The 25,018-nt window shown below is 47.1% G+C and overlaps 1 protein-coding gene across 1 annotated transcript in view; it reads left to right on the top strand.

The window, feature by feature from the left end:
* DNAH9 (dynein axonemal heavy chain 9) overlaps nt 1-25,018 on the top strand; it is a 420,192-nt gene that overhangs the window by 81,869 nt on the left and 313,305 nt on the right. The window contains exons 20-27 of the mRNA XM_065415313.1: nt 1,649-2,519; nt 4,166-4,296; nt 5,663-5,789; nt 12,163-12,315; nt 13,433-13,558; nt 14,464-14,703; nt 15,953-16,113; nt 16,884-17,040. Of these exons, the coding sequence (XP_065271385.1) occupies nt 1,649-2,519; nt 4,166-4,296; nt 5,663-5,789; nt 12,163-12,315; nt 13,433-13,558; nt 14,464-14,703; nt 15,953-16,113; nt 16,884-17,040 (1,966 nt within the window). The remainder of the gene's footprint in view (nt 1-1,648; nt 2,520-4,165; nt 4,297-5,662; nt 5,790-12,162; nt 12,316-13,432; nt 13,559-14,463; nt 14,704-15,952; nt 16,114-16,883; nt 17,041-25,018) is intronic.

The raw sequence follows: 25,018 nt of genomic DNA on the forward strand, positions 1-25,018 counted from the left end.
GTCCGGGGGGAATTGCCAAAAAGCCGAACATGTCCGGGAAAATGGCGGCTCTGCTCCTCCCCTGACTCTTCGGCTCTGTTTAAGAGCCGAGCTGCCCGAGCGCTATGGGCTTCAGGCAGCCCCCTTGCCTCCGGACCCCAGCCGCTGGCCGGGCACTTCCCCTCCCGGGCTCCGGCGGGGCACGGTCCGGAGGCACGGGGGCTGCCCGAAGCCGGTAGCGCTGGGGCAGCTCGGCTCTTAAACAGAGCCAAAGAGTCAGGGGAGGAGCAGAGCCTCCAGCCGCGGCGGCTCTGCTCCTCCCCGACTCTTCGGCTCTGTTTAAGAGCCGAGCGCTACGGGCTTTGGGCAGCCCCCATACCTCCGGACCCTGCGCCGCCGGAGCCCGGGAGGGGAAGTGCCCGGCTGGGGGCGCAGGGTCCGGAGGCACGGGGGCTGCCCGAAGCCGGTAGCGCTCGGGCAGCCCGGCTCTTAAACAGAGCCGAAGAGTCAGCGGAGGAGCAGAGCCTCCGCGGCTCTGCTCCTCCCCTGACTCTTTGGCTCTGTTTAAGAGCCGGGCATGGGGGCTGCCCGAAGCCGGTAGCGCTCGGGCAGTCTGGCTCTTAAACAGAGCCGGGCTGCCCGAGCGCTGCCGGCTTCGGGCAGCCCCCATGCCTCCGGACCCTGTGCCGCCGGAGCCCGGGAGGGGAAGTGCCCGGCTGGGGGCGCAGGGTCCGGAGGCAAGAGGGCTGCCCGAAGCCCAAGCGCTACCGGCTTCACGGTTTGCCGGGCAGCCCCCAGACCCTGCGCCCCCGGCTGGGTGCTTCCCCTCCCGGGCTCCAGCTGCACTGGGCAAGTGCCGGCCGGGGGCGCAGGGTCTGGGGGCTGCCCGGCAAACCGTGAAGCCAGTAGCGCTCGGGCAGCCCTTTCCCCGTGGCTGGGAGTGGGAGGGAGGAGGGGGCGGAGTTAGGGCGGGGAAGGGGCGGAGTTGGGGCGGGGCTGAGGGTGGGGAAATGGGCGGGGCCAGGGCCCGTGGAGGGTCCTCTTTTTTTATTTAATAGATATGGTAACCCTACTTTAAAGTGCACTACTTTGCACTCATGTAGCAGTGTGTGTGATAAAATACATTCATAAAATCCCCCCTGCGCACATGAGAGAGGAATAACTTTACCCCACTGAACTGGGCTCCCTTGCAAGCTTCTGTAAATGTCACTCTCTGGAGGTTGGGGTAGAATCAAGCTGCATTGACTAGATCGGCTGTAATGGCCCTTGAGTGGGTGAGCCACTTAGCTTTTTGAGTTGTCTTGCCATTAGCTCGTACCTCGGGCTGACAGCGAGCGTGTGAATCTGGGGCACAAAGAGGAAAAAATGGTTTTTTGTTTCCTTTTTAAAAGTATCAGTGTTTCTGACAATTTTACCTCCCATTTAGCCATTATTTAACATGTAACTCCATTTTAGCAGAGACTACAGGCAGAAAGATGACTATGCTCTGAAGAAAAGAATGAGGGTACAAATGGGACTTTAAAATGGCGTCATTTCTGCAATGTGGAATAACCATTAGAGCATACTAGAGCTGTGTTGTCTTGACTGTCTCTTGTACAAGCAGCTTTGCATTATATTTTATTTGAAGTGTTTATAATCTTACTTATGAAGAATGAAAATTGCTTTATAGGTTTGACACTGAAAATCCTTACCTAATGCTGGATGCAAACCACATTGAGATAAAACAAATGGAGTCAACCATGGCCTCACTTTATGAATCAGCTGGTTTGTTTGAAGTCAGCGTTCCAGATTATAAACAGCTAAAGCAATGCAGGAAGGAAGTTTGTCTTCTCAAGGAACTCTGGGATATGATCTCTGTGGTGACATCTAGCATGAATGACTGGCAGACCACGAAATGGAAGGATATTAATGTGGAAAACATGGACCTTGAATGCAAAAAGTTTGCAAAGGATATTCGGAACCTGGATAAAGAAATGAGGGTGTGGGATGCATTCGCTGGGCTGGACAACAGGGTGAAGAACATCCTGACATCTCTGAGGGCTGTGGCGGAGCTTCAGAATCCCGCCATCAGGGAAAGGCACTGGAACCAGTTGATGCAGGCAACAGGTGTGACATTCACCATGGACGCAGACACCACACTGGCTGACCTCCTGACACTCAACCTGCATAACTTTGAGGATGAGGTTCGGGGCATAGTGGATAAAGCAGTTAAGGAAATGAGCATGGAGAAAGTCTTGAAAGAGCTAAAAAGCACTTGGAGCAGCATGGAATTCCAGTATGAACTGCATCCCCGGACAAACATCCCCCTGCTGAAATCTGACGAGGAGCTCATTGAAACTTTAGAAGACAACCAGGTGCAGCTGCAGAATCTGATGACATCCAAGTATATTGCCTTCTTCTTAGAGGAAGTATCCGGATGGCAAAAGAAGCTGTCCACAGCAGACTCAATCATATCTATCTGGTTTGAAGTGCAGCGGACATGGACTCACCTGGAGAGCATATTCATTGGCTCAGAAGATATCCGGGCGCAGCTTCCCGAGGTACACAGCAGAACGACAGAAGTCATGTTCTCCTCAGTCAGAAAGGAATGCAGGACAACCTCCATTATCCCAACCAAAGCTGTCTGAAATGCAACGAATCTTTTGATGGCTACTTGTCACACTGGAAATTCCCTTAGTTTCCTGGGCTTATTCAGCATCCCCAGGACATTTGGATAAAGGAGGTTGTGCTTTGTCTCTTTCTTGGGTTGTCCCAGGAGGCTGAAAGCCCTCACTGATCTCCCCTCTCCCCTGTATGCAGCACATACAGCGTTTGTTATTGTAGGGATGCATGTGAGTGTAGGGCTGCTGGCATTGTTTATTGTAGGAAACACATTGGCCTGGTTGTGCTGGCAGAGGAAATACAGATCATTGTGTGGACTTTATATCTGCAAAGTGTGGGCCAACCAGCCCTGACCGTATCCCTGTAAAAGTGTTTAACAGAGAGCTGGTCCAGCCATTCCACTGCTCTTCTCTGAAAAGCAGAACAAATTCATTATATCAGGATTTCACTCTCCTTTGGTGGCCTGTAGAGGAAAATCCAAACTACTATTGGTTTCCTTTTCTATTATTGATTCGCATAAATGCAGGTATATGGGGAAATATCCAGGATCCACCCCAGGTTCCAGCCGAACTGCACGCCCCCAGTGTAGAAAATCTAGCGCTCGGCTCTGTGTGTGCCAATGTGTCAGGGTGTAAAGTTCACCTTTGCACTCTGCTAGACTGGTTTCTGTGTGCAGGGCCAGTCCCCTGTTATAAGCGTGAGCAGCCCTGAGCATTGCTCTGACTTACACCAGCTGCCAACAGACACGGGGGGTTGAAACCACAATCGAGGGTGAGAGCACATTGGCCGGGGTGGGATGTCTGTGTGGCGCTTGCTGTACTTGCTCTGTGCAGACAACCTCCGTTCAGGCCCTTTTCACCAGCATTAAAGGCAAATAAATGCTTTTGGTTTTGTTTACAAAGAAAGCTCTGAACATTTCATTGAGTGGTTGGGGTGGAATCCTGCCCCCTTTGAAGTCCAGGGGTGGTTGTGGTTCACCATTGACTTCAGTGAGGCCAGGATTTTGAATGTGGCTTTATTTATTCTTCGCTGAAGTGCACTAGAAGCACATGAGCCTTGCTAAGGGGAGAACTTCTCTGTAAGCGAAGTGGGAGTGCTCATGGGGGACTAGATCTCTTCACTCTTCACCAGAGGCTGAGAAATGACTATCCTGGGCTGGAAGCAAAGTCTCATGAGGTCTGTTGTCTATCATGGTGCATGGCACTAACTATGCAGAATAGGCAAATCCTGCCTCTGTGGCCGGGGAAACATGGATGGATTCCAGGGTCTACTTGAGGGGAGGTCAGGTCCTCAGGAACCCCTTGCACAGGAAATGGGCCATACTGGGGATCAGCCACTAACTGGATCCTTCCATCTGCACGCTTCCAAGGTGGGGTGGGGGGAATGTAATGGGTCATAGTGCCTGCTCCAGTCATTGGGATGGAGGAGCCTCTATGAAATGGTGCCAAGGCCTGTCTGTGGGATTCCTCCTACCCAGCACCTGCCCTGGCTGCTGGGGTGGGGCTGTAGCCAGACGATGGAGTCTTTTCAGTAAAGAAATGAGTGTTTGACTGGGTGGCTGTAGCTTCTCTCTTGCTATTTGTAGGACTCCAAGCGCTTTGAAGGAATTGATGTTGATTTTAAAGAACTGGCCTATGATGCGGAGAAAACACCGAATGTCGTTGAGGCTACTAACAAGCCAGGTCTTTATGAACAACTGGAGGATATTCAGAGCAGGTGAGTGACACTTTGGGGACTTTGAGGGACACTGCAATTAGCTGCGATAAGTTTACTTACTGTGTTTTCAGATCTCTCTACTGGGCGGTGGTGGCCGTCTCTGTTCAGCCAGTCACAACAACACTAAACGTTATTTAGACTTTGTGTTTGTGATCCACCAATCTGTAACCCAACACCTGTTATCGCAATGTTCAGGCTGAGAAGTTCTGTATACAGAAGTCCAGACACTCAAAACATAAGGTGCTGAGTGCAACGTGAGCTCACCGACCTCACATGTAGATTGTGTCTATATAGAGCAGTGTGAAAAGTCCTAAAAAATACAAACCATTTGCAGCATAGCTGCGTCAATGTTCTTTTGAGACCTTTAACTATGGTGTGTTTAAATTCAGCCCTTCAGTGCTGCAGAGATAGCCTTGCCACATGACACTGCTAGGTACTCAGAGGAATGCCCTGTTGCACTGAGGCAGATAAATAAACACTTTTCAGTTACTATGTTTGCTAATTTGACTGGGAAGTGCACATTAAAAACTCACTGTGAAGGCTGTTTTGGTCAGTAATATTCCACTACTAATAACATTGTTAATTTAAAACAAACCTCTCAGTTGTACCAGGCCCATATTCCTCACTGAAGAGTAGTTAAGTGCTGTCTGTGAAATTTATAATTTTAGCCATTTTTAGTTTTGCGTGCAAAAAAGTCACAAGATTTAAATTGGAAGTTTGGGATCTCATAAACTCAAACAGCTGAACAGATTTAGGTCAGACCAAGCTTGAGAAATTTCATCCCAACATGAACATGGTTGTGGGAGTTGTGAGTAGTTACAAAAGGCTGGGTCAGACTGCAGGAGTCTTCTCAACTTATCTCTCTGAGGGCTTTATACTTCTGCCCATCACCATAGTATCTGGGCACCATCCACATAAAATCAGTAACACTGGATATGTCCTTAGTGAAGTGCCTGGAGTCTGTAGCCATGTCTATGCTACAGCCACCCCAGTGGCAGAGCCACAGCACTCCTGCTGTACCGCGATAGTGAGACGCTTCGTGCATCGACAGAAGGGGTTTTTCCGTCGACATAGATAATCCACTTGTCCTAGAGGTGGTAGCTAGGTCAACGGAAGAATCTTTCCTTGACCAAGGTCTATCCCGGGGGTTAGGTTGTCCTAACGATGGCACTAAATGTGCAAAATTTTTCTCAGCCCTGAGTGATGTAGCTAGGGCAACGTAAATTTTAGGTGTAGACAAGGCCTCTGTCACTTCTTACTTTTTGGGGTCAAAACTCTGCTTCTGAACGTGAACTGCAATATTAGGTGCTAAGGAGAATATGTGTCTGTTGATTCTGGACTTCGTATCTCTCCTTTGTTGCCCCAGATTGGCTCTGTGTGAGAAGGCCTTGGCTGAATACTTGGACACCAAGAGGTTGGCCTTTCCCAGATTTTACTTCATTTCTTCTGCGGATTTACTGGACATTCTTTCCAATGGCACCAACCCGCAGCTAGTAAGTCTCACACATTACTGCCTTTGCCTTTGAACAGTGGAGTGGCGGATAGACTGACAAACCCAGAACATGCCTGTAGCTTGTTCTAGAAAGTAATGTTTTTCTGTTCCTCACCAGTAGTACCATGAACAATAATTTCTATAGATTTCAGAGTGGTAGCTGTGTTGGTCTGTATCAGTAAAAACAACAAGGAGTCCTTGTGGCACCTTAGAGACTAACAAATTTATTTGGGCATAAGCTTTCGTGGGATATAACCCACTTCATCAGATGCATGGACTGGAAAATACAGTAGGCATGTATAAATATACGGCACATGAAAAGATGGGAGTTGCCTTACCAAGTGGGGGGTCAGTGCTAACGAGGCCAATTCAATTAGGGTGGATGTGGCCCATTCTCAACAGTTAACAAGAAGGGGTGAATATCAACAGAGGGAAAATTACTTTTTGTAGTGCTAACAAGGCCACTTCAATCAAAGTGGATGTGGTCCATTCCCAGCAGTTGACAAGAAGGTGTGAGTATCAACAGAGGGAAAATTATTTTTTGTAGTGACCCAGCCACTCCCAATCTTTATTCAGGCCTAATTTGATGACTAGTGGTGTTCTGTCAGCAAGAAGCATACCCAGAAGTCACCTACTACAGGACAGGTCCAACAAAGAAAGTAACAGAACACCACTAGTCATCACCTACAGCCCCCAACTAAAACCTCTCCAGCGCATCATCAAGGATCTACAATCTATCCTGAAGGACGATCCCTCACTCTCACATACCTTGGGAGACAGGCCAGTCCTCGCTTACAGACAGCCCCCTAACCTGAATCAAATACTCACCAGCAACTACACACCATTCTTCAACAAAAAAACTTCAAAAACAGACTTCAACGAGAAACTGCAGAACTGGAATTAATTTACAAACTTGATACCATCAAACTAGGCCTGAATAAAGACTGGGAGTGGCTGGGTCACTACAAAAATAATTTTTCCTCTGTTGATACTCACACCTTCTTGTTAACTGTTGAGAATGGGCCATATCTTTTCATGTGCTGTATATTTATACATGCTTACTGTATTTTCCAGTCCATGCATCTGATGAAGTGGGTTATATCCCAGGAAAGCTTATGCCCAAATAAATTTGTTAGTCTCTAAGGTGCCACAAGGACGACTCGTTGTTTTTAATTTCTGTAGTTATTAGTATATAACTTTCCACTAGATGGCAGTATGTACATCATATTCTCATCTCTAAGTGTTGGGAAACATTACCGATTGTTCTAATAATGCTCCTTTAAGTCTGATTAGTGTATGTTTTTGACAGTGTACGAGGGACGGACTTTGTGCTCGGAGGCTCTGAGGTTTGAAGGAACATATTTTCTCTAAAGATCTCAGCAAAAGCTTGCAACAATGACTGGTGAATTTGGATGGCTCAGTTTGGGGCCATTTTCAGAAAATGCCAAGCACCTGCCCTTGAAAGAGTCTCAAGTTGGGCACCCAAAAATTGAGGCACCTAAAATAACTAATTATTTCAGAAGGCTCCATCTTGCAGAATTCTCACCCTGGGTTTGGACGCCTTAGTGTGAGACTGGTGGCAATCCTGTTGCTCTTGCGTTGTTTGATCCTGTAGAGGAGAAGAGACAATTTAGGCCCCCGGAGACACCACACTATGTGCCACCCTTGCTGCCCTACTCAGAGTGCTTCAAAGGGGAAATCCTCAAATCTAAATCTGAGTCAGCCTTGATCTCTGAGCACGGAGCTCAGTGATAGCAATGCCTGTGCCAGGCAGGGCTCCATCCAGTGGAAATCAAGGCCCCTGCTAATTGATGGCTCCTCAATGTCCTTGGCATCTGAAGTTGATGGCAATGATCTCTGGCTCCGGATGGGCTGGAGTCTCCACACAGGAGACAGGACCAAGGCAGGAGGTGCCAAGAGGGAAGGGGCAGGCTGATGATGGCTCAAGTTATCTGGAGAGCTCCTCTGAGGCCAAATGCATCTCGACTCCAGAGAAGCATCAGCACAGTGACTGCAGGGCATGGGAGGACCTGACCTTTCCCCAGTCCCCACCAAAGGTGCCCCAGACAGCTGATGCTGTCATTATCATTCCTTGTTTTGTGCTGTACTAGTGCCATTGTGCTGGGCACTGCGCACACGCGGAGTACAGGATGGTCCCAGCTCTGAAGAGCTTACTTTGTAAGTACAATCAACATTTCCAGTTAGACCTGCTCCAGGGATTCACAAGCAGTGCTTAATTTGTGCCAGGGCACCTTTAGGCTTGGCAGTTCATACTTCCGGCACCTCTGGGCTGGCTGCATCAGTTATGATTGTAAAAAAAAAATTGCTTGAGCCCTGGCACCTCTTTCACTACACATTAAGCACTGTTTGTAGGATCAACAGTTAAGAGGTACCTGGGCCAGGAAACCCATCCAGCAAGGTTGCGCTGTTCTTTTACACCTTTCTGGACTAGCTGCTGGTGCAGGTATGGCAGGCCCCTCCTCACATTGTTGCCTCAGTCTTGACTTTTCTTTCTAGGAGCCCTGCCTTTGCACAGTCAAAGGGCTGTCAGGAATGAATGGAGGCCAGCAGTATACTCAAGACATGTTGGCATGCCATGTTCAATGGGGGGCCTGGCCTGCACTCTACCCCCACTGCCTGCAAGGATAACAAAAAAGTGAATACTTAGGGGATTCCCAACAGTTGGGCTCTGAGGAGCTGGGAGCCAGGACTGAGAAACTTGGCAGGATGCTCTCTTCAGAGAAGCAGGTTTGCAACACAAGCAGCGTTCCCATTTGAACTCATTTGACCTTCCATGGAGAATGTATTTTCTCAGTGTGGGTTAGCATTAAGCAGCAGCTCTTGAGAAGGGTTTTTCACGCTGACAAGGATGCACTAAGGCGGTTTGGCCAATTATGCTTCTGGATGGAGCTGATAGTGAGAAAAAGGTGCAGGGGTTGTGGTGGTTGTGATTGAAAATGAAACAAAACCTGTATTTGAAAGGCCAAGCTTGTAAATGGATGTGTATTTATGAGGGGATATGGCTGACAGTGGTTGGCAGATTCTAGGGCAAGAGTGTTCTCTGTGGCATATTTCAGTTTGAACAAGACTCCCAATAATCTCTGCTCCATGAATGACGACACTGAATAGAAAGTAGTGCACATGCAGCAGGTGTTTCTCCCTTGCAGGCAGCCACAGAAGACCCATTACACACAATGGAGAACAGTATGAACTGTAAACTATGGCCCATCCAGGGGTTCAATCAAATGATGACCCTAGCTAAAGCAAATGCAGATCAAGCTCTAGTGAGTTACAGTTCTTGTGTATGCAGACCTAGGTTAATAGAATGGATGTGTCACTGTCAGGGACATCAGTTCTGGAGGTTCTAAGTCAGAAATGCCTCTTCCAGAAGCAGTATTTCTAGGGACTCGCCAATGCAATCAAGTCATTCTAAAGGTACTGCTACAAGGAATGACATCCACATGATTGACTGGACTATGAGATGGGGTGGGAAGGAACTGCACTATACATAAAGTTGCAACAGTATTTCTGTTTAAAGAAATTCCCTTAACTGCATTTCCTGGCGTTCCTAGGTTTTGTTTCCTTTTCCTGTCCCCGGCGGGGAAGAGTTGTATGGAAGGCATTGTATGGGTGTTGTCAGGGTGCGTTGTATGGGAGGCATTGTTACAGTCTGTGCTTTGGAATCCCCATGTTCTGGAAGTGTGTAGTTAGAAGTCCTGTAGAAAAATCTCAGCTTCACCTTAGCTCTGTTTTTCATTAGTGAATATACCACCAATGTAGGTGAGGTTGGTTATTACTATTATAGGAGTTTGTCATCATTGTAATACCTGGATGTCTATACCATGACACAGCTAAGTCAGAGCACCTGGCAGGCACAGCGGGATATTGGTGGGATAGCTGTGTGCACCTAGGGTATGTCTACACTGAAGCTGGAGGTGTCATTTCCAGCTCACGTAGGTGTACACGTGCTAGCTCTGATTGCACCAGCACTGTAAAACTAGCTGGGTAGCCATGGTGGTGCGGGTGGCAGGACGGGGTAGTGCCTGAATATGAACCTAGCGTCTCGGATGGGAATCATACTCAAGTGGCTAGACCCACCTGTGCCTCTGCAACTGCGTTGCTATTGTTAGTGTGCTAGCTCTGTCAGAGCTAGCCTGTGTACATCTACATGAGCGGAAACGTAACCATCTAGTTCCAGTGTAGACATACCTCCCGTCAGTTGGGAAGCTCCAGCTAAACCCATTTTCTTTAGCAATTGAATAACAGGGCTGTGCTGCCATGTTCTGATTCATCTTGAAATTGGTTTGTAAAATTGACAGACGTTTTCATAGTGAATGCTGAGCTTTACTCAATCCAGAATCAATTAGCATTTCTATTTTTTTGTTAGCTAGTGGTGAATCTCTTCCAATTAAGAAACCTTTCAGATAAGGAGATATAGGATTATATGAAGTTCAGGTTAGTCAGGGCTCAGTGCATATATAGAAATGCCATTATTTTCTGCTAACACATAATATTTCTTATAGTTTCTCTGTGGTCCTTGGTTTTTTTTAACCCTTGAAACCTCACAGTTGTGCATTTGATCAATACCACAAACACAGGGGGGGAAAAAACAGGAGACACACAGAAAAAATACCACCTTGAAATGCCCAGTGGTATATGAAGGAATTCTGTGAGCATTGTCTGTTATACCTGTTTAAAACTGTTTACAATAAAATCAAGTAAATATCAAGGAGGATCAAATATGGATAAACTCTTGACCTTTCCATTGTAGACTCTGAGCCTGTCTGATCATTCCTAATAGAGGATTAAATGCACAACAATATTATCATAGCAGATCTGGCATTGAACTTGTAAAGATTCAGGTATATCCAAGGTTTTTCTGGTGGTGTTGAACTGAGTGTCAGAATGTTTTATAGAGAATCTGTCTAGACTGGCAAGGCGTAGGAATCTGATTGGATGATTCGCTAAGAGGAAAGTTCTGCACATTAAATAAATCACAGAAACCTTTTCTTAAGATCATGAAAGCCAAGGGGCCAATCCTGCCATGTGCTAAGTGCCAGTTGCAGCCCATTACCTTCCAGGATTGGGCCCAGTATGAATGTAAGTGGAACCAAACAGCAACAAATATTAATAATAAAGGTCTATCTCTGCAATGCTGCTTGAAAAGTTTTTAATCCTTTCTCTTTCTGAGTCAGTGACCTGTGATAGACTGGAGACATTCATTTGTTTTATATGGTTTTCTAGACAGTCAGTGCTTGTAGCAGAGGACTGGTGCCTTAGGATGGGGGTTCTCAACCTTTCCATCTTACTGCGATTTAGCAGAGAGCCCCTCTCCTGTAGCAATTGGGGGAGGGCAGGTCTGAGTGACCAGCCGGACATCAGTTCATGACTTCCATGGTGGTGTGACCCCAGGTTGAGAACACATGTCTTGGGGGGAGGTTACTGAGGCTTTACTTCTGGTATTAGTTTGCTTGTAACCCAAGTTGGTCAGTGACTAAAATTTGTATTGTCTGAAGGCTGGAAAAAGCTCTGGTGGTCTGTTCATCTTCCAGCAGAAAGCTGTTCATGTTGAAAAAACCCTCCCGAGCAATTCTAACTAATTGCTCCTTTTGAGCCCCTGAGTTGAACAAGCTTTGAACAGGCCATGGAGTCTGATTTGGTCTTTCACTCGTAGAGGTGATCCTTCTAGGGCAAGGTTGAGGCATCGTGGTGGGTTCACTGCTGCTCTTCATAGTGTTCCTTTGCTGGGGAAGAGCAGAGGCCTTCAGTCTCCAAGGCTGAGCTCCTTTCACCAGCACAAAACTGACTTCCAGTAACAACTCTTTTGGTCCACAGGCTGAGATAGCTGGGTTCTCAATACTTCCCCAGCAATGCTCAGTAAAAACCTAGAGCACTCTTGAGTGTAGGACTACATAGGTTCCTCACCATCGCTCTACCATCATTGTACATTGGGAGGCTGACCTGCGACTGATCACTTAATGTTCTGAATGTTTGCTATGTGTGTGTGTGTGTGCACGCGTGTGTACGTAGGGATGTGGGTCTGTTTGTGCTGTACAAAAGGTACCCTATCAATATTAACTGCAACATAAAGAATAAAATGTATCATTATTACTAGAGTATTGCCATTGAAAGGTATTTCTGTTTTCTAAGTGAAGAAGAAGAAGTAGATGGTGCTTGTGTCTGTTCTAGAGCTACAGAGTTAGTCCTGCTGTGTCAGAAGGATATGACCAGCCCATCGTATGATAGGTCTGGCCAAAGTGGGATGAGAGGAGAGCGAACTTTTGGGAGCCTGACTGATGAGGGAGCTGCCCTGCTGATGAGCACACACAGATCCTCCCACCTGAATGACCTCTCTACTACCATTCCCTGTGCAGGTGCAGCGCCATCTCGCTAAGCTGTTTGACAACATGGCCAAGATGAAATTCCAGCTGGACTCTGAGCAAAAGCCGACCAAAACTGGCCTGGGGATGTACAGTAAAGAAGAGGAATATGTCAGCTTCAGTGAGCCCTGTGACTGTAGCGGGCAGGTGAGATGAAGCTGCTTCATTTCCTATCATAAGAATTAGATTGTGGCTGGTGCTTTTATCCCTGTTAGTTGTTGTAGTGCCTAGGAATCCCCAGTCGTGGCCCAGGGCCACATTGCACTGGTGCTATACAGGCGCAGAACACAACATTGGTCCCTGCCCCAGAGACCTTACAATTTATGCATCAGACAAGAGACAACGATGGAGACAGACAGACGGGAGTACAAGGAAACGATGAGATGGCCTGTCTGACCCAGGCTGCCAGCAGAGCTATCATTAAAGAGTGGTAATGGTCAGAAAAGGTGCTGTATAAAAATGGCACCTCCCTACTGTACAGGTCACCCCCCTTTGTGTCGTTTGAGTCCTGTCTGCCCATGGTAGTGACAATGGTGGTTTTTCTCCTCTTGGTCTCTGTCAAGCACTGAAGGGTCAAGTAAAACTAAACCTGGCAAAATGTAAACTGAAAACCAAGGGGTTTTTTTGGTGGTGGGGGGGAGCGCAGGGGTGTTTGTTGGGAAAAAAGACACAATTTTGGGGAAAAAATCCACAGGCATGTCCATTAAAGCCGTTTGTTAACTGTGATTTTTTTTTCATTTGAAACCTGTTGACCAGCTCTAATTTTGGCCTTAGAATTCAGCACAGAATGATACTTTGTATCTCAACATACACTGAATTCCCAGAGAGCCAGCCTGGGGAGAGAGCTTCTGCTGTGATACATTCATCACAGCGAGAATTCCACCCCACATCCAGCACTGACCTTGTGCGAGTGCTGGCAGATTGTGCCCAAGTCACATGTGTGATTCTCCTCATGGCCTTGGGGATGGAAGATATTGAAGCAAATTACCCACCAGTGGAGTTCTGAATAGTGCTGCTGCAGTTGGAGATCTAGCAAAGTCACTATTGCGTTACAAGTGTTGATTTAATGCCAGCTAGAATCCTATGAACACATGCGAAGGCTAAGACACAAGTCTCAGCTCAATAGCCCTGGGCCTAGGACCAATGGGGGGGGGGTGTGTTTAATATTCAGTTAAAGGACATTAATACAGTCCCATATATTTACCTATTGCCCAAAGTTCCTCAGTGGACCAGACGTGTCACTGTGTTTCAATACCTTTGCTAGGTTGAAATTTGGCTGAATCATGTGCTGGACAGCATGAGGGCTACCGTAAGACATGAGATGACAGAAGGAGTGACTGCTTATGAAGAGAAACCAAGAGAACAGTGGCTCTTTGACTACCCTGCCCAGGTATTTCATTACATCACACTTGTCTCCTCTTCGACTGGCCCTCTAGAGAAAGCAGCTCTCAGTTTAGCCTCTTGGGTCACTATGCAAGTACAGGGCCTCTAGCCAGTCCCTGGGGTGGGTGGGGAAGCTCTGTCTGGCTAATGCTCCTGGACTTCAGATGTGCCACCTGCCCCAAGGACATGCTTTCCATTGGTTATAGGAGACTCCTGAGCTGGGATTTCAGGCAGAGTCCAGTTGTTTGGTTCTGTGAGCTCAGTGCGGGTACAGTATCTGTGTGTTTAATGACAGGGTGCTGTAGAATGAGACCAGCATGCAGAAGTGTCAGTGCTGCATATATGGAATGATAAAAATGTAGGGCTGGAAGGGACCCTATGGGTCCTCTAGTCCATCCTCCCGTGCTGAGGCAGGATTACATGGACTTAGACTCTGACAGGTGTTAGAGGTCATTACCTTGGAAGGGGTTAGTCCCATGCCAGAGGGAGTGAGTACTTTACCTACCTAGCGGCTGAGTGAGGAGTGCAGCAGGAAAAAAAACCTACAGGAGGAAATGAAATAAAGCAACCCCTCCCCTCCTTTATCTTGGAGGTTCTCATCCCCTCCTGTGAATTGCTTTTTCTGCTACCCCCTCCCCTGCTACCCTGTGGCATGTAAAAGACACTGATGTACTGATGAATAGCTGCGGAATTTGGCCTTGTCTCTGATGTTGGTGTCCCAGGGTGTGAGTTCAATGCAGCTCTCTGTTGCAGTGTCTGTTGTTATTACCACTTTGAAAAATACTTTCATTTTATGCCGCAGCTGCTTGATTTTTCACAACCCCACAGCTTTGCCGAGAGCATGCTGTTAAATACAACACACGGTGTCAGGGCTATTATGCAATTGATGATGAAATAACTCCCTTCTCTAAGGTGGCACTGACCTGTACCCAGATCTGGTGGACCACGGAAGTTGGAATTGCCTTTGCCAGACTGGAAGAAGGATATGAGAATGCAATGAAGGAATATTACAAGAAGCAAGTGACCCAGCTGAATACCCTCATCACCATGCTCATCGGTCAGCTCTCCAAGGGCGACAGACAGAAAATCATGACCATATGTACTATTGACGTACATGCTAGGGATGTCGTAGCTAAGATGATAGCTCAAAAGGTTTGCCGATATACCACAAGACATTATGCCTTTTCAGCACTGTCATTTACTGTGTCCTAGCAGTGTCTGATATTAGAGCGCAAACCTCCCAACGAGTTAATGGAGTAAGGAAAATGGCACCATCTTTGATCTTCCTGAAATATGAAAATGTGTTGTTGCCCCAGTAGCTTCTCATGTCCCGGTCCTCCTCCCTGTACTACACACCCCCTCTATATCACTCGTGTCCCGGTCCTCCTCCCTGTACTACATGTCCCCTCTATATCACTTGTGTCCCAGTCCTCCTCCCTGTACTACACGTCCCCTCTATATCACTCGTGTCCCGGTCCTCCTCCCTGTACTACACGTCCCCTCTATATCACTCGTGTCCCGGTCCTCCTCCCTGTACTACACGTCCCCTCTATATCATGTCCCGGTCCTCCTCCCTGTGACACACGTCCCCTCTATATCACTCGTGTCCCGGTCCGCCTCCCTGTACTATACGTCCCCTCTATATCATGTCCCGGTCCTCCTCCCTGTGACACACGTCCCCTCTATACACTCGTGTCTCAGTCCTCCTCCCTGTACTACACGTGCTTTAAGGGCACATGCATGCCCTAGCTTTTGTTCAGTCTTCCTCTAGGGCAGGATCCAAAGCCCATTGAAAGCAGGTGAAAGATCCCCATTGACTTGATGGAGCTTGGGATCCATACCCCTCCCTGCACCAGCACCTCACAAACAGCAAAGCTGCTTTCACAACTGGCTGACTGTGGAGCTCTCTGCACCTTGGGCTGAGCCTCGTTAGCAGTAAACTGATCTCAATGGCAGCTCTCACAGGAGCCTGGCCCCTCTTGTCCACTATGGTCCTGCTCCTGCAGGAGGCTGGGTGGGAGGGAGGTTGAAATGGCTCCTGCCCGCTCTGGCTCCCCCTGCAATAGCCTCACACAGCTCTCTGTCTCCCCCCCCTTCCTTCCTCATCTTTCCCTTTTCACCTTCTCTCAGGCCCCTCTTTGCACCTTCCTCTATGCTGCCCTGGAACCTTTAATCTGTTCTCTTGCCCCCCTGCAAGGGAGGAAGCTTGGATTTGTCCCCCTTTATTGATAGGAAACTGAGGCACTGAGCAGTTGCCTGCTGTAATCATCAAACACTGGGCCCAATTCAGCCCTAGGTTAACTCCATTGAAACCAGTGGACTTACAACAGGATTGCATTTGGCCCAGCATCTTTAACCCTTTGCTTGTTGAATGTCAGTGAACATGTGGGTGCATTTGCAGGTCGACAGTGCCCAGGCGTTCATTTGGCTGTCGCAGCTTCGGCACAGATGGGCTGATGAGGAGAAGCACTGCTTTGCAAACATTTGTGATGCCCAGTTTCTGTACTCCTATGAATACCTGGGCAATACGCCTCGGCTTGTGATCACTCCCCTTACGGACAGGTGGGTCACCGGAATGTCTAGAACCCTTCTCCTGGCATACTGCAGCATCAGAGCTTCCCACGTGGGAGTAAGAAACCACTGTCCGTGGCATAGAAGGATTGGTTAAGACATCAGAATAGTTCACAAGTGTTTTCCTTCTCTCCACGTTCCAGCTGCCCTGCACAGCGCAGCTCACACACTATCTCCCTGTAGCTCCTCTGTCGGTGTGCAGCGCCGCTTGCAGAGCTCAAGGGGGTCTTCAGAATCCACCGGTGTCATCCCCAGGCCTGTCAAAGGGGGTCGCTGCACAGTGATGTGAAGCAGAGTGCTCTGAACCCAGGACTGCCACGTGCTGGTGTGAAACACTAAGCAGGTTGCTGGGTTTCCTCTGCAGCTAAGCTAGCCTGGCCCCACAGCCACCTCTCAGTGATCAGCAACAGGGGGCATAGAGTCATCAGACTGCTGTGAAAATCCAGCCCTTGGCTTGAAGAGTTTGGGCAGCCCTGCTGCAAAGGATGCTGGGTATACCCTAGAGCAAGCACAGCAAGGCAGAGGCAGTAACTTGCTCAGGAGGATTTTTCAACTTGCAAACTCACTCTGCATGTACAGACTCAATTCTGCAGAGTAAGGGCTCCCTCAGCACGCATGAGTTTAGTCCCATTACCCTGCGCGGTGTCGGTGGCCTGTTGAGTGAGCACTACCCGAGTACACACTGGCCCAATAATGATATTGTGACTCTGCACTTGGGCGCTCTGACTCATTCAGATCTCTTTTCTCTTTGCTGCTGGAAGATGTTACATCACCCTCACCCAGTCGCTGCACCTGACCATGAGCGGGGCCCCAGCTGGGCCAGCAGGGACTGGCAAGACCGAGACGACCAAAGACTTGGGGCGCGCCCTTGGCATCATGGTGTATGTGTTTAACTGCTCTGAACAGATGGACTACAAGGTACTGGGTCTGACGTGATCCAGGGTCAGGTTGTGTCAGGGGAGCAGCCAGGGGGAGGGACAGGGCTGAAATGTCTCAAAAGCCTAAGGCGCTAAGGAACATCTTGTTAGAGGGCTTATTCCTTCACCCGCTCACTTCCCTGGTCCTTCTCGCATGAACAGAGAGCAACAATACCCGAAGTCCGAAGATGCAAACAATTCAATGTTTATTGGGGTGAACTTTCAGCAAGCATGATTTCAGTTTTTTTCCTCAGTGTCCCCCTTCCCAGCTCTGACACCACAAAGCCCTGCCTGTGTCCCTGTTCCCATTCCCTGTTCCCATCCCCCCTTAGCAAAACATAATTCCAATTCCCCCACCCCCATTCCCTGTTCCCATTCTCCCCCTTTACTTCCTGATTGACTGCAGACTATATAGTAGTAGAACTTGAGTTCTGCTTAACCAATTATTTTATTGAAATTTAACTAACCAATCATAACATATTGTAACATGATTATTTAACCAATTATATTCCACCACCTTAATTGGTTTACACCCAACAAAATTAATTATACAGCAGGCAGAAACAATCACAGAACCAGACAGAGATTAAACAGACAAACAATAGGGAAGTGGAGACTACAGTGATAGAACAATACAGAAATGAGGATTTTACACCCCAGCTATTGATAAGTGAGTTCTTGCCAGACAGGATGCTATTAAACTAAGTTTTCTTTAAATCTTTTAGGCTCTTCCCTTTCTCTGGAGGTGATGGATCGGCTCACCTTTCTAACAGCCCCAGATTGCCTTATTTTAATGTGACTAGTTTAAAATGTAAGAATGTGACCGTTCGCTTTCCAGCTTATGGCTGTCTCTACTGCTTAGCCAAAAGCCTTACTTAGCCTAAGAACAGGGCCTTAGACTGTCACAGTGAGAAAAGGCCCTATACAGGCAAACAGTAATTTTAATTCTTTCTTTTGTACCTGTATAACTAGCTAAGTGATAAGAATACACCTAAATTCTTAAAGTATAGGCCTTTGCAGACAGGCCTGAATATCTATATCCTAACACTCCACCCCTTTTTTTTTCTTTTTCTTTTGGGATCCTTCTGCCCAGGTATTCCTGGAAAAGCATAGGACATATGGCGACACATTTCCTGATAGGGCCAGGCATTAAGATGGAAAGTGTTGCTATTTTATTTGTCCCACTGCCCCTTTGTGTAGTAGAGTGCCCTGCACCTTCTCTCATACGGGCATACCACACCTATTTTAATTAGTGTTCCAGACTTCCCATTATAGTGGGCCCGAGAAGGTTGGGTTCAGGTTGTTTAGTACACTGTGGTGGGGGGAGGGCTTACTACATTACTTATAGGTTATCTCCATATGTAACATAACACATGTACAGTTAACAATACACCAGTTACTATGATAATTTACAGCAACACCGAGTTCTGACCACTGCAGTATGGTTCAACATTCGAGCCACCACCAAAACACTGCCTCTCCTCCTTCGACAGTGTCAAGATTTTAATATGTTCAGTTGCAACAAGCTGCCCCTGCAGGTTTTGCGTGCTTTTGTCCATATCGTAAGTCCATTGAATGTCCACAGAGAAATGGGTTATTGTGCAAACCAACTTAACCACTTGGTATGGATTCAGGCCTGGTTCGATTATTTACAGCAATAAGAGTTACAGATTTATTTGTGCACCAAAGTTTAGACAGTAATATGTACATTCCCAGGAAAACACCTTAGACACAGTACACCCAATTGTTCACCCCTTGCCATATGCCATTGCTTCTGCTTTTTCATAGTTATAGGAGAGGGGCACATTTAAACATTTTTTTTTGATTTACACCATTTTACACACCCCTCCATTGATTCCCAGTGAGCTCCTCCCCTTTTTATTATTTTCATAGGGCTTGTGGAGACCACCTTAGTTGCCGTTCCATTTTTAGGTACCACGGTACCTATTACACACGTGCTGGCCTTTTAGTAGAGCATTTTGCATTTTTATACACATTTTCCCCCCAGATCAGCCTTTTGAAGCCATCCCCACCCATGTCATAAGGTTTTTTGTTTATTGAAACACAACAATGCTAGCAACAAGACAAACACCACAGACAGACAACACAAAACATAGATTTATGGTATTTTGAGTTATTTTTTCACTGGTGCCAGCTTGCTTGTAGAGTGTTTGAAAAACAAAAGAAACAATTTTCACCCCCCTGGTGGGGACAGATTATTGCTTAATAATAATAGCACTTTTTTTTACAATTTTTTTTGCTAATTGCAGGAAAAATAGAAGAATTACCTTTAGGCTGTTCTTATTTTGTTTTATAGTTAGGCTAGTGAATTACCCCACTCACTGGTCATTTATGAAATTTATGAGGTGGTGTGCCTCGGTTTCCTCTCTTGTACAACAGACCAGGTTTGCAATAGTTTTTTTGCTGTACCAAGCGTTAAGTTTATTTTTAGGTAATAGCTGAGAGACAGCTTTAGATTTTTGCACTGCACGCACACGCGCGCACACACACACACACACACCCTCCCTTATGGTTAACCTGTCCCCCTTATTTTCAGGCTTGACTTGTTTTTTCACCTCCCTTTTCTGGAGGGCCATAATCTGAGTCTTCTTGTAGCTTGTTTGCTGACCAGATGTATTTATTATTTGCAGCTCTTTTGTGCTGCTACTTATGGGCAGTTTTTTTTCTTCCCCCATCAGTTAGGTAATTTGCATTTACACAGAGGCTTTTTGGCTTGCTTTTGGATCCAAAGCTATTAGCAGCTTAGAGACTGTTTTAAAAGGGAAACATTTTACTTTCACCAGAGTTCTGATTACTTTTTACTTTTATTTTTTGCTTCAGAACACACACAAATTTGAAAAAGAAAGCACAACCTATTGTGGCTTTTTTTGGAGCCCTAACTGTTTTGTTAGCATTTTTTTAATGCCTTTTTTAATATACACTGCACACATCCTGGGAAAATGCACATTTCTTCCATAGTTTAACCTTTATAACATTATATTAGACATATTAATTTTACAGAAGGTGTAACTGCCTCCCCCGTGCCCACAGAGTTTTCATGCACCCCCATCAAAGCGACAGTCCGATCCCCCAGAGCCACCCCAAGGCTTCGTGTTTCCATCATTGCTCCCCTTTCCCTTTTCTTTTTCCTGTGCGCACACACAAAATTCTCTTTTGCCTAACATCCCTTGCACTGCGATTACTCTTTTTTACACAACTGTACCCCGATTACATTTTGTACAACTAGAGACAGCCAGGGGCAGCCAAGTTAAGTTTCAATAGAAACCCCTTACATTCCTTTAGTGATTTTGATTACATTACCCAATAGTTAAATAATGTTGATGAGATTATCTCTCCGCCTGCTACAGTGATAGAACAATACAGAAATGAGGATTTTACACCCCAGCTATTGATAAGTGAGTTCTTGCCAGACAGGATGCTATTAAACTAAGTTTTCTTTAAATCTTTTAGGCTCTTCCCTTTCTCTGGAGGTGATGGATCGGCTCACCTTTCTAACAGCCCCAGATTGCCTTATTTTAATGTGACTAGTTTAAAATGTAAGAATGTGACCGTTCGCTTTCCAGCTTATGGCTGTCTCTACTGCTTAGCCAAAAGCCTTACTTAGCCTAAGAACAGGGCCTTAGACTGTCACAGTGAGAAAAGGCCCTATACAGGCAAACAGTAATTTTAATTCTTTCTTTTGTACCTGTATAACTAGCTAAGTGGCGTCTGACGAAGTGGGTATTCATCCACGAAAGCTTATGCTCCAATACATCTGTTAGTCTATAAGGTGCCACAGGACTCTTTGTTGCTTTTTACAGATCCAGACTAACACGGCTACCCCTCTGATACTTAAGTAATAAGAACACACCTAAATTTTTAAAGTATAGGCCTTTGCAGACAGGCCTAAATATCTATATCCTAACACATCTGATGGGTCAGCGTGAGGTCCCTTTGGTTATCTGCCACTCTGCCAATTGTCAGGCTCCTCCTCCTCCAGCATGAGCTGCATGCATGTGCATTAGACCCTGGGGAGCCAAGGACATGCTCTTAGTGAGGCAGAGGCCAGCCTTCTGCTGTCCCCGGGGATCATCCTCCCTGTGGGACTCTTGGCCTCTGGTGGGGCTGGCTGCAAGAGGCCGGAGGCTGACCCAGCATGGGGGTTACAGCAGTCACCCCAGACTTGCCAGTTTTGCTTAAGACAAATACGTAACCGTCCAGGAGCCCCATTATTTGTACAGTGCCCAGCGTAACAGGGTTCTGGTCCATCATCGGGCTCCTGGGCACTACTGTAATTCACGCCATAAATAATGCTCAGCACCTAGCTCAGTGGAGACTTGGGCCATGACAACAGCTCCTATGTGCTACAATTATTCAAATCAACTACAACAACAACAGCATAGCACACTTTACTGGTAAGCAATGCAACTAGGGATTTTCATATTGGGTCGGGTCTGAAAGAGAGACAGTGATTGCAAAACCCAGATTACTTTGCCGTTCACTTTCTGTATTTGCTCTGATGCGGTTAGTGTTCTCCTTTGAGTATATGACCCTGTGGGTGCTCCACCGTAGGATGTGCATGCGCCCGTGCGCTCTCAATTGGAGAGTGCAAAGTAGTGTCCGCGGTCCCACGCCTGTGCAGAGCAGTGCTTCGTGGTCTGAACGAGGGCAGATAGGGAAGCAAAGCCTGACGCCACTCAGTTCCCTCTCAGCTGCCTGCAGCTCGAGATGAAGAGTTCTGCTGTCTGCTGCCCTCAGCTTCCCACCTTAACTAGTGAATTCTTTACTTCATTTGTTTCTTTTAGTTACCCGTTTCTGATGCTTTTATTTTATTTATCTTCTGTGTGTGTGGTTGGGGTGGGAGCTCCTTCCCCTCCTCTTCTTCTTTGATCTTTTGTTTTGTGTTAGAGTGTAATTTGTTATGCCCCAGTCCCCAGGGTTTAAGACCTGTCAGACTTGCCACTGGTCCTTTCCCCGCAGTGACGGACACTCCAGTTGCCTGCGGTGTTTGGGGAATTCTCACAACTCTTCTAAATGCACGGTCTGTGTGAGTTTCAAAGGCAGAGCTAAGAAGGACAGGGAGGCTAGACTTAAGCACCTATTAATGGAGCATGGCCAGCTCTGGAGGGGTCTGCTTCCTCCTCCATACATCAGGATCCACATTGCAGAGCACCCTGGCCACACTGGCTGCTTCAATTGCAGCCCTGGGCAAAGCAACCTACCTCTCTGAGCTAGGAGCAGATCAGCTCATAAGACTCAAGAGACTTCTCATCCCTCTAAGTTTGCGGCAGAGACTCCAACTGAGTCCGGTACTGAGGCATCGGTACTGCGGAAGAAACCCGCTTGGTTATCCCTACCACTAGGTCAGTTACTGCGACTAACTTTGTGTGAAGGCTATCATAGCCCTCCACCCTCTTCCAGGTTCCTTTCTTCTGTGGATCCCATCATGTCTGATGAACCTGACTCGCCAGTGCTGGGAAGATCTACCAGAGCCACTTCCTGACACTGCTGCAAGAGCAACAAGTTAAGACTTGCTTAAGTCTCCAGCCTTCGGTACCAAGTAGGACATCAGAGACCCCCCCCACACCTTAGTTCAGGGGAAGATTCCTTAGATCAGGAGATCTCAGTACTGTGCTAGCCTACCCTCATGAGTCTTTTTCATGAAGAGGATCCTGGGGAACCTACAAGACATTGTAGCTTTGTAGGCCCAGAGATTATGACTATCACTGGGGTCCCTTCCTTTATCCCCCTCCCCAGCGGGATTAGTGGGATCTGTGGGACCACTATGGTGACTAATTCCTAAGACAAAGCACTGGCACCCCCAGCACTCACAGACTGTCCTAAGGTACTGCACACCTTGGAAGCACATTCTTCTTTGGTACCGGCCGACGAACAGGAGGAATGAGAGTTTCAGGCTGAGGAGATTTCTGTAAAGATCTCTTCATCTTCAGACAACGTGGTAATGCCCCACCCCCCCACGCTGATGACTTTAAAACCTTCCAGGACCTCATGAAAAGACAAATGGACTCACTTCAAATTCTGCTGGAGGAAGTGCAAGAATGTAAACATTTCTTGGTGGACACCCTGAATATCAGTACCCAGGGAAAGATTGCCCTGCCACACATCCCCTATGGCAAACACCTGCCAAAATCCCACTGACTTGTAAGGGGGCAGAGCAGAAATACTACATCCCAACAAAGGGAATGGAGTACTTCTTCTCCCAGCCCTAGCCCCAGTTCCCTTGCTCTGGATGCCACCAGTGAGAGGAATTGTCAAGCTCGCTCTAGGCCCTCTCCATCAGATAAGGAATCCAAGTGGTAGGACTTGCTGGGAAGGAAGAGTTACACATCACCCGCTCTCCAGTTTCGCATTGCCAACTACCAGGCCTTGATAGCACAATATGATTTCAACACATACTCTAAATTTACACACATTATTGATCACTTTCCATGAGATCAGAAAGGTCAGTTCCAGTCTATTATCATTGAACGACACGTGGTTGCGAAAGCCTCTCTGCAAACTCCCTTAGACCTTCTCAAGCTGTGCCGAGAAGGAGTGAGAGCTATTCCCATAGCACCTGCTTGGCCGAGACAGGTGTGCTACTCACACCTCATCCACCTTTTGGAGGCAACACCCCTCAAGCTTCCTAACACTAAGGACCTATTGCCACAGAACTCAGGGTCCCTTACTCATCCCAGCCCCTCCTCCCTGAGTCTGAGAGCATGGCTCCTCAGTGGCTCTCAGGCATGGAATTGACCTGCTTGGATAGAGTTCAGTCAGTCCTCCTATCCAGTAGAAAGCCCAGTACTTGCAAGATGAGCCTGCAAAAGTGGAAGCGCTTCCAACCCTGGTGCTCCCTCCCACCTTCTCAAGCTTCAGAAGTTCCATTCTCCATGATTTTGGACTATCTGTTAGCACTAAAGACACAGGGTCTCTCAGTGAGCTGTATTGAGTACATCTGGCCACCACCACAGCCTCCATTTTCCCATCCAGGCCTTCTCAATCTTCCCCTGCCCGGCAGCAACCAGATTTTTTCAGGGCCTATACAACTTGCTTCCTCCCATTTGTCAACCCCCCTCCAATGAGACCTCAAGTTGGGTTTGAACACCCTAAGGAACCCCTCCCCCACATTTGAACCAATGGTGACCTGCGCCACCCTCCAACTCTTCCTCAAAATTTCTTATAAGAATGGCCATATTGGGTCAGACCAAAGGTCCATCCAGCCTACTATCCTGTCTGCCGACAGTGACCAATGTCAGGTGCCCCAGAGGGAGTGAATCTAACAGGTAATGATCAAGTGATCTCTCTCCTGCCATCCATCTCCTCCCTCTGACAAACAGAGGCTATGGATACCATTCCTTACCCATCCTGGCTAATAGCCATTAATGGACTTAACCTCTATGAATTTATCTAGTTCTCTTTTAAACCCTGTTATAGTCCTAGCCTTCACAACCTCCTCAGACAAGGAGTTCCACAGGTTGACTGTGCACTGTGTGAAGAACTTCCTTTTATTTGGTTTAAACCTGCTGCCCATTAATTTCATTTGGTGGCCCCTAGTTCTTATATTATGGGAACAAGTAAATAACTTTTCCTTATTCACTTTCTCCACACCACTCATGATTTTATATATCTCTATCATATCCCCCCTAAGTCTCCCCTTTTCCAAGCTGAAAAGTCCTAGTCTCTTTAATCTCTCCTCATATGGGACCCGTTCCAAACCCCTAATCATTATAGTTGCCCTTCTCTGAACCTTTTCTAATGCCAGTATATCTTTTTTGAGATGAGGATACCATATCTGTACGCAGTATTCAAGATGTGGGCGTACCATGGATTTATATAAGGACAATAAGATATTCTCCGTCTTATTCTCTATCCCTTTTTTAATGATTCCCAACATCCTGTTTGCTTTTCTGACTGCCGCTGCACACTGTGTGGACGTCTTCAGAGAACTATCCACGATGACTCCAAGATCTCTTTCC

Source organism: Emys orbicularis, chromosome 13 (genome assembly GCF_028017835.1).
Source record: "Emys orbicularis isolate rEmyOrb1 chromosome 13, rEmyOrb1.hap1, whole genome shotgun sequence".
NCBI lineage: Eukaryota > Metazoa > Chordata > Testudines > Emydidae > Emys > Emys orbicularis.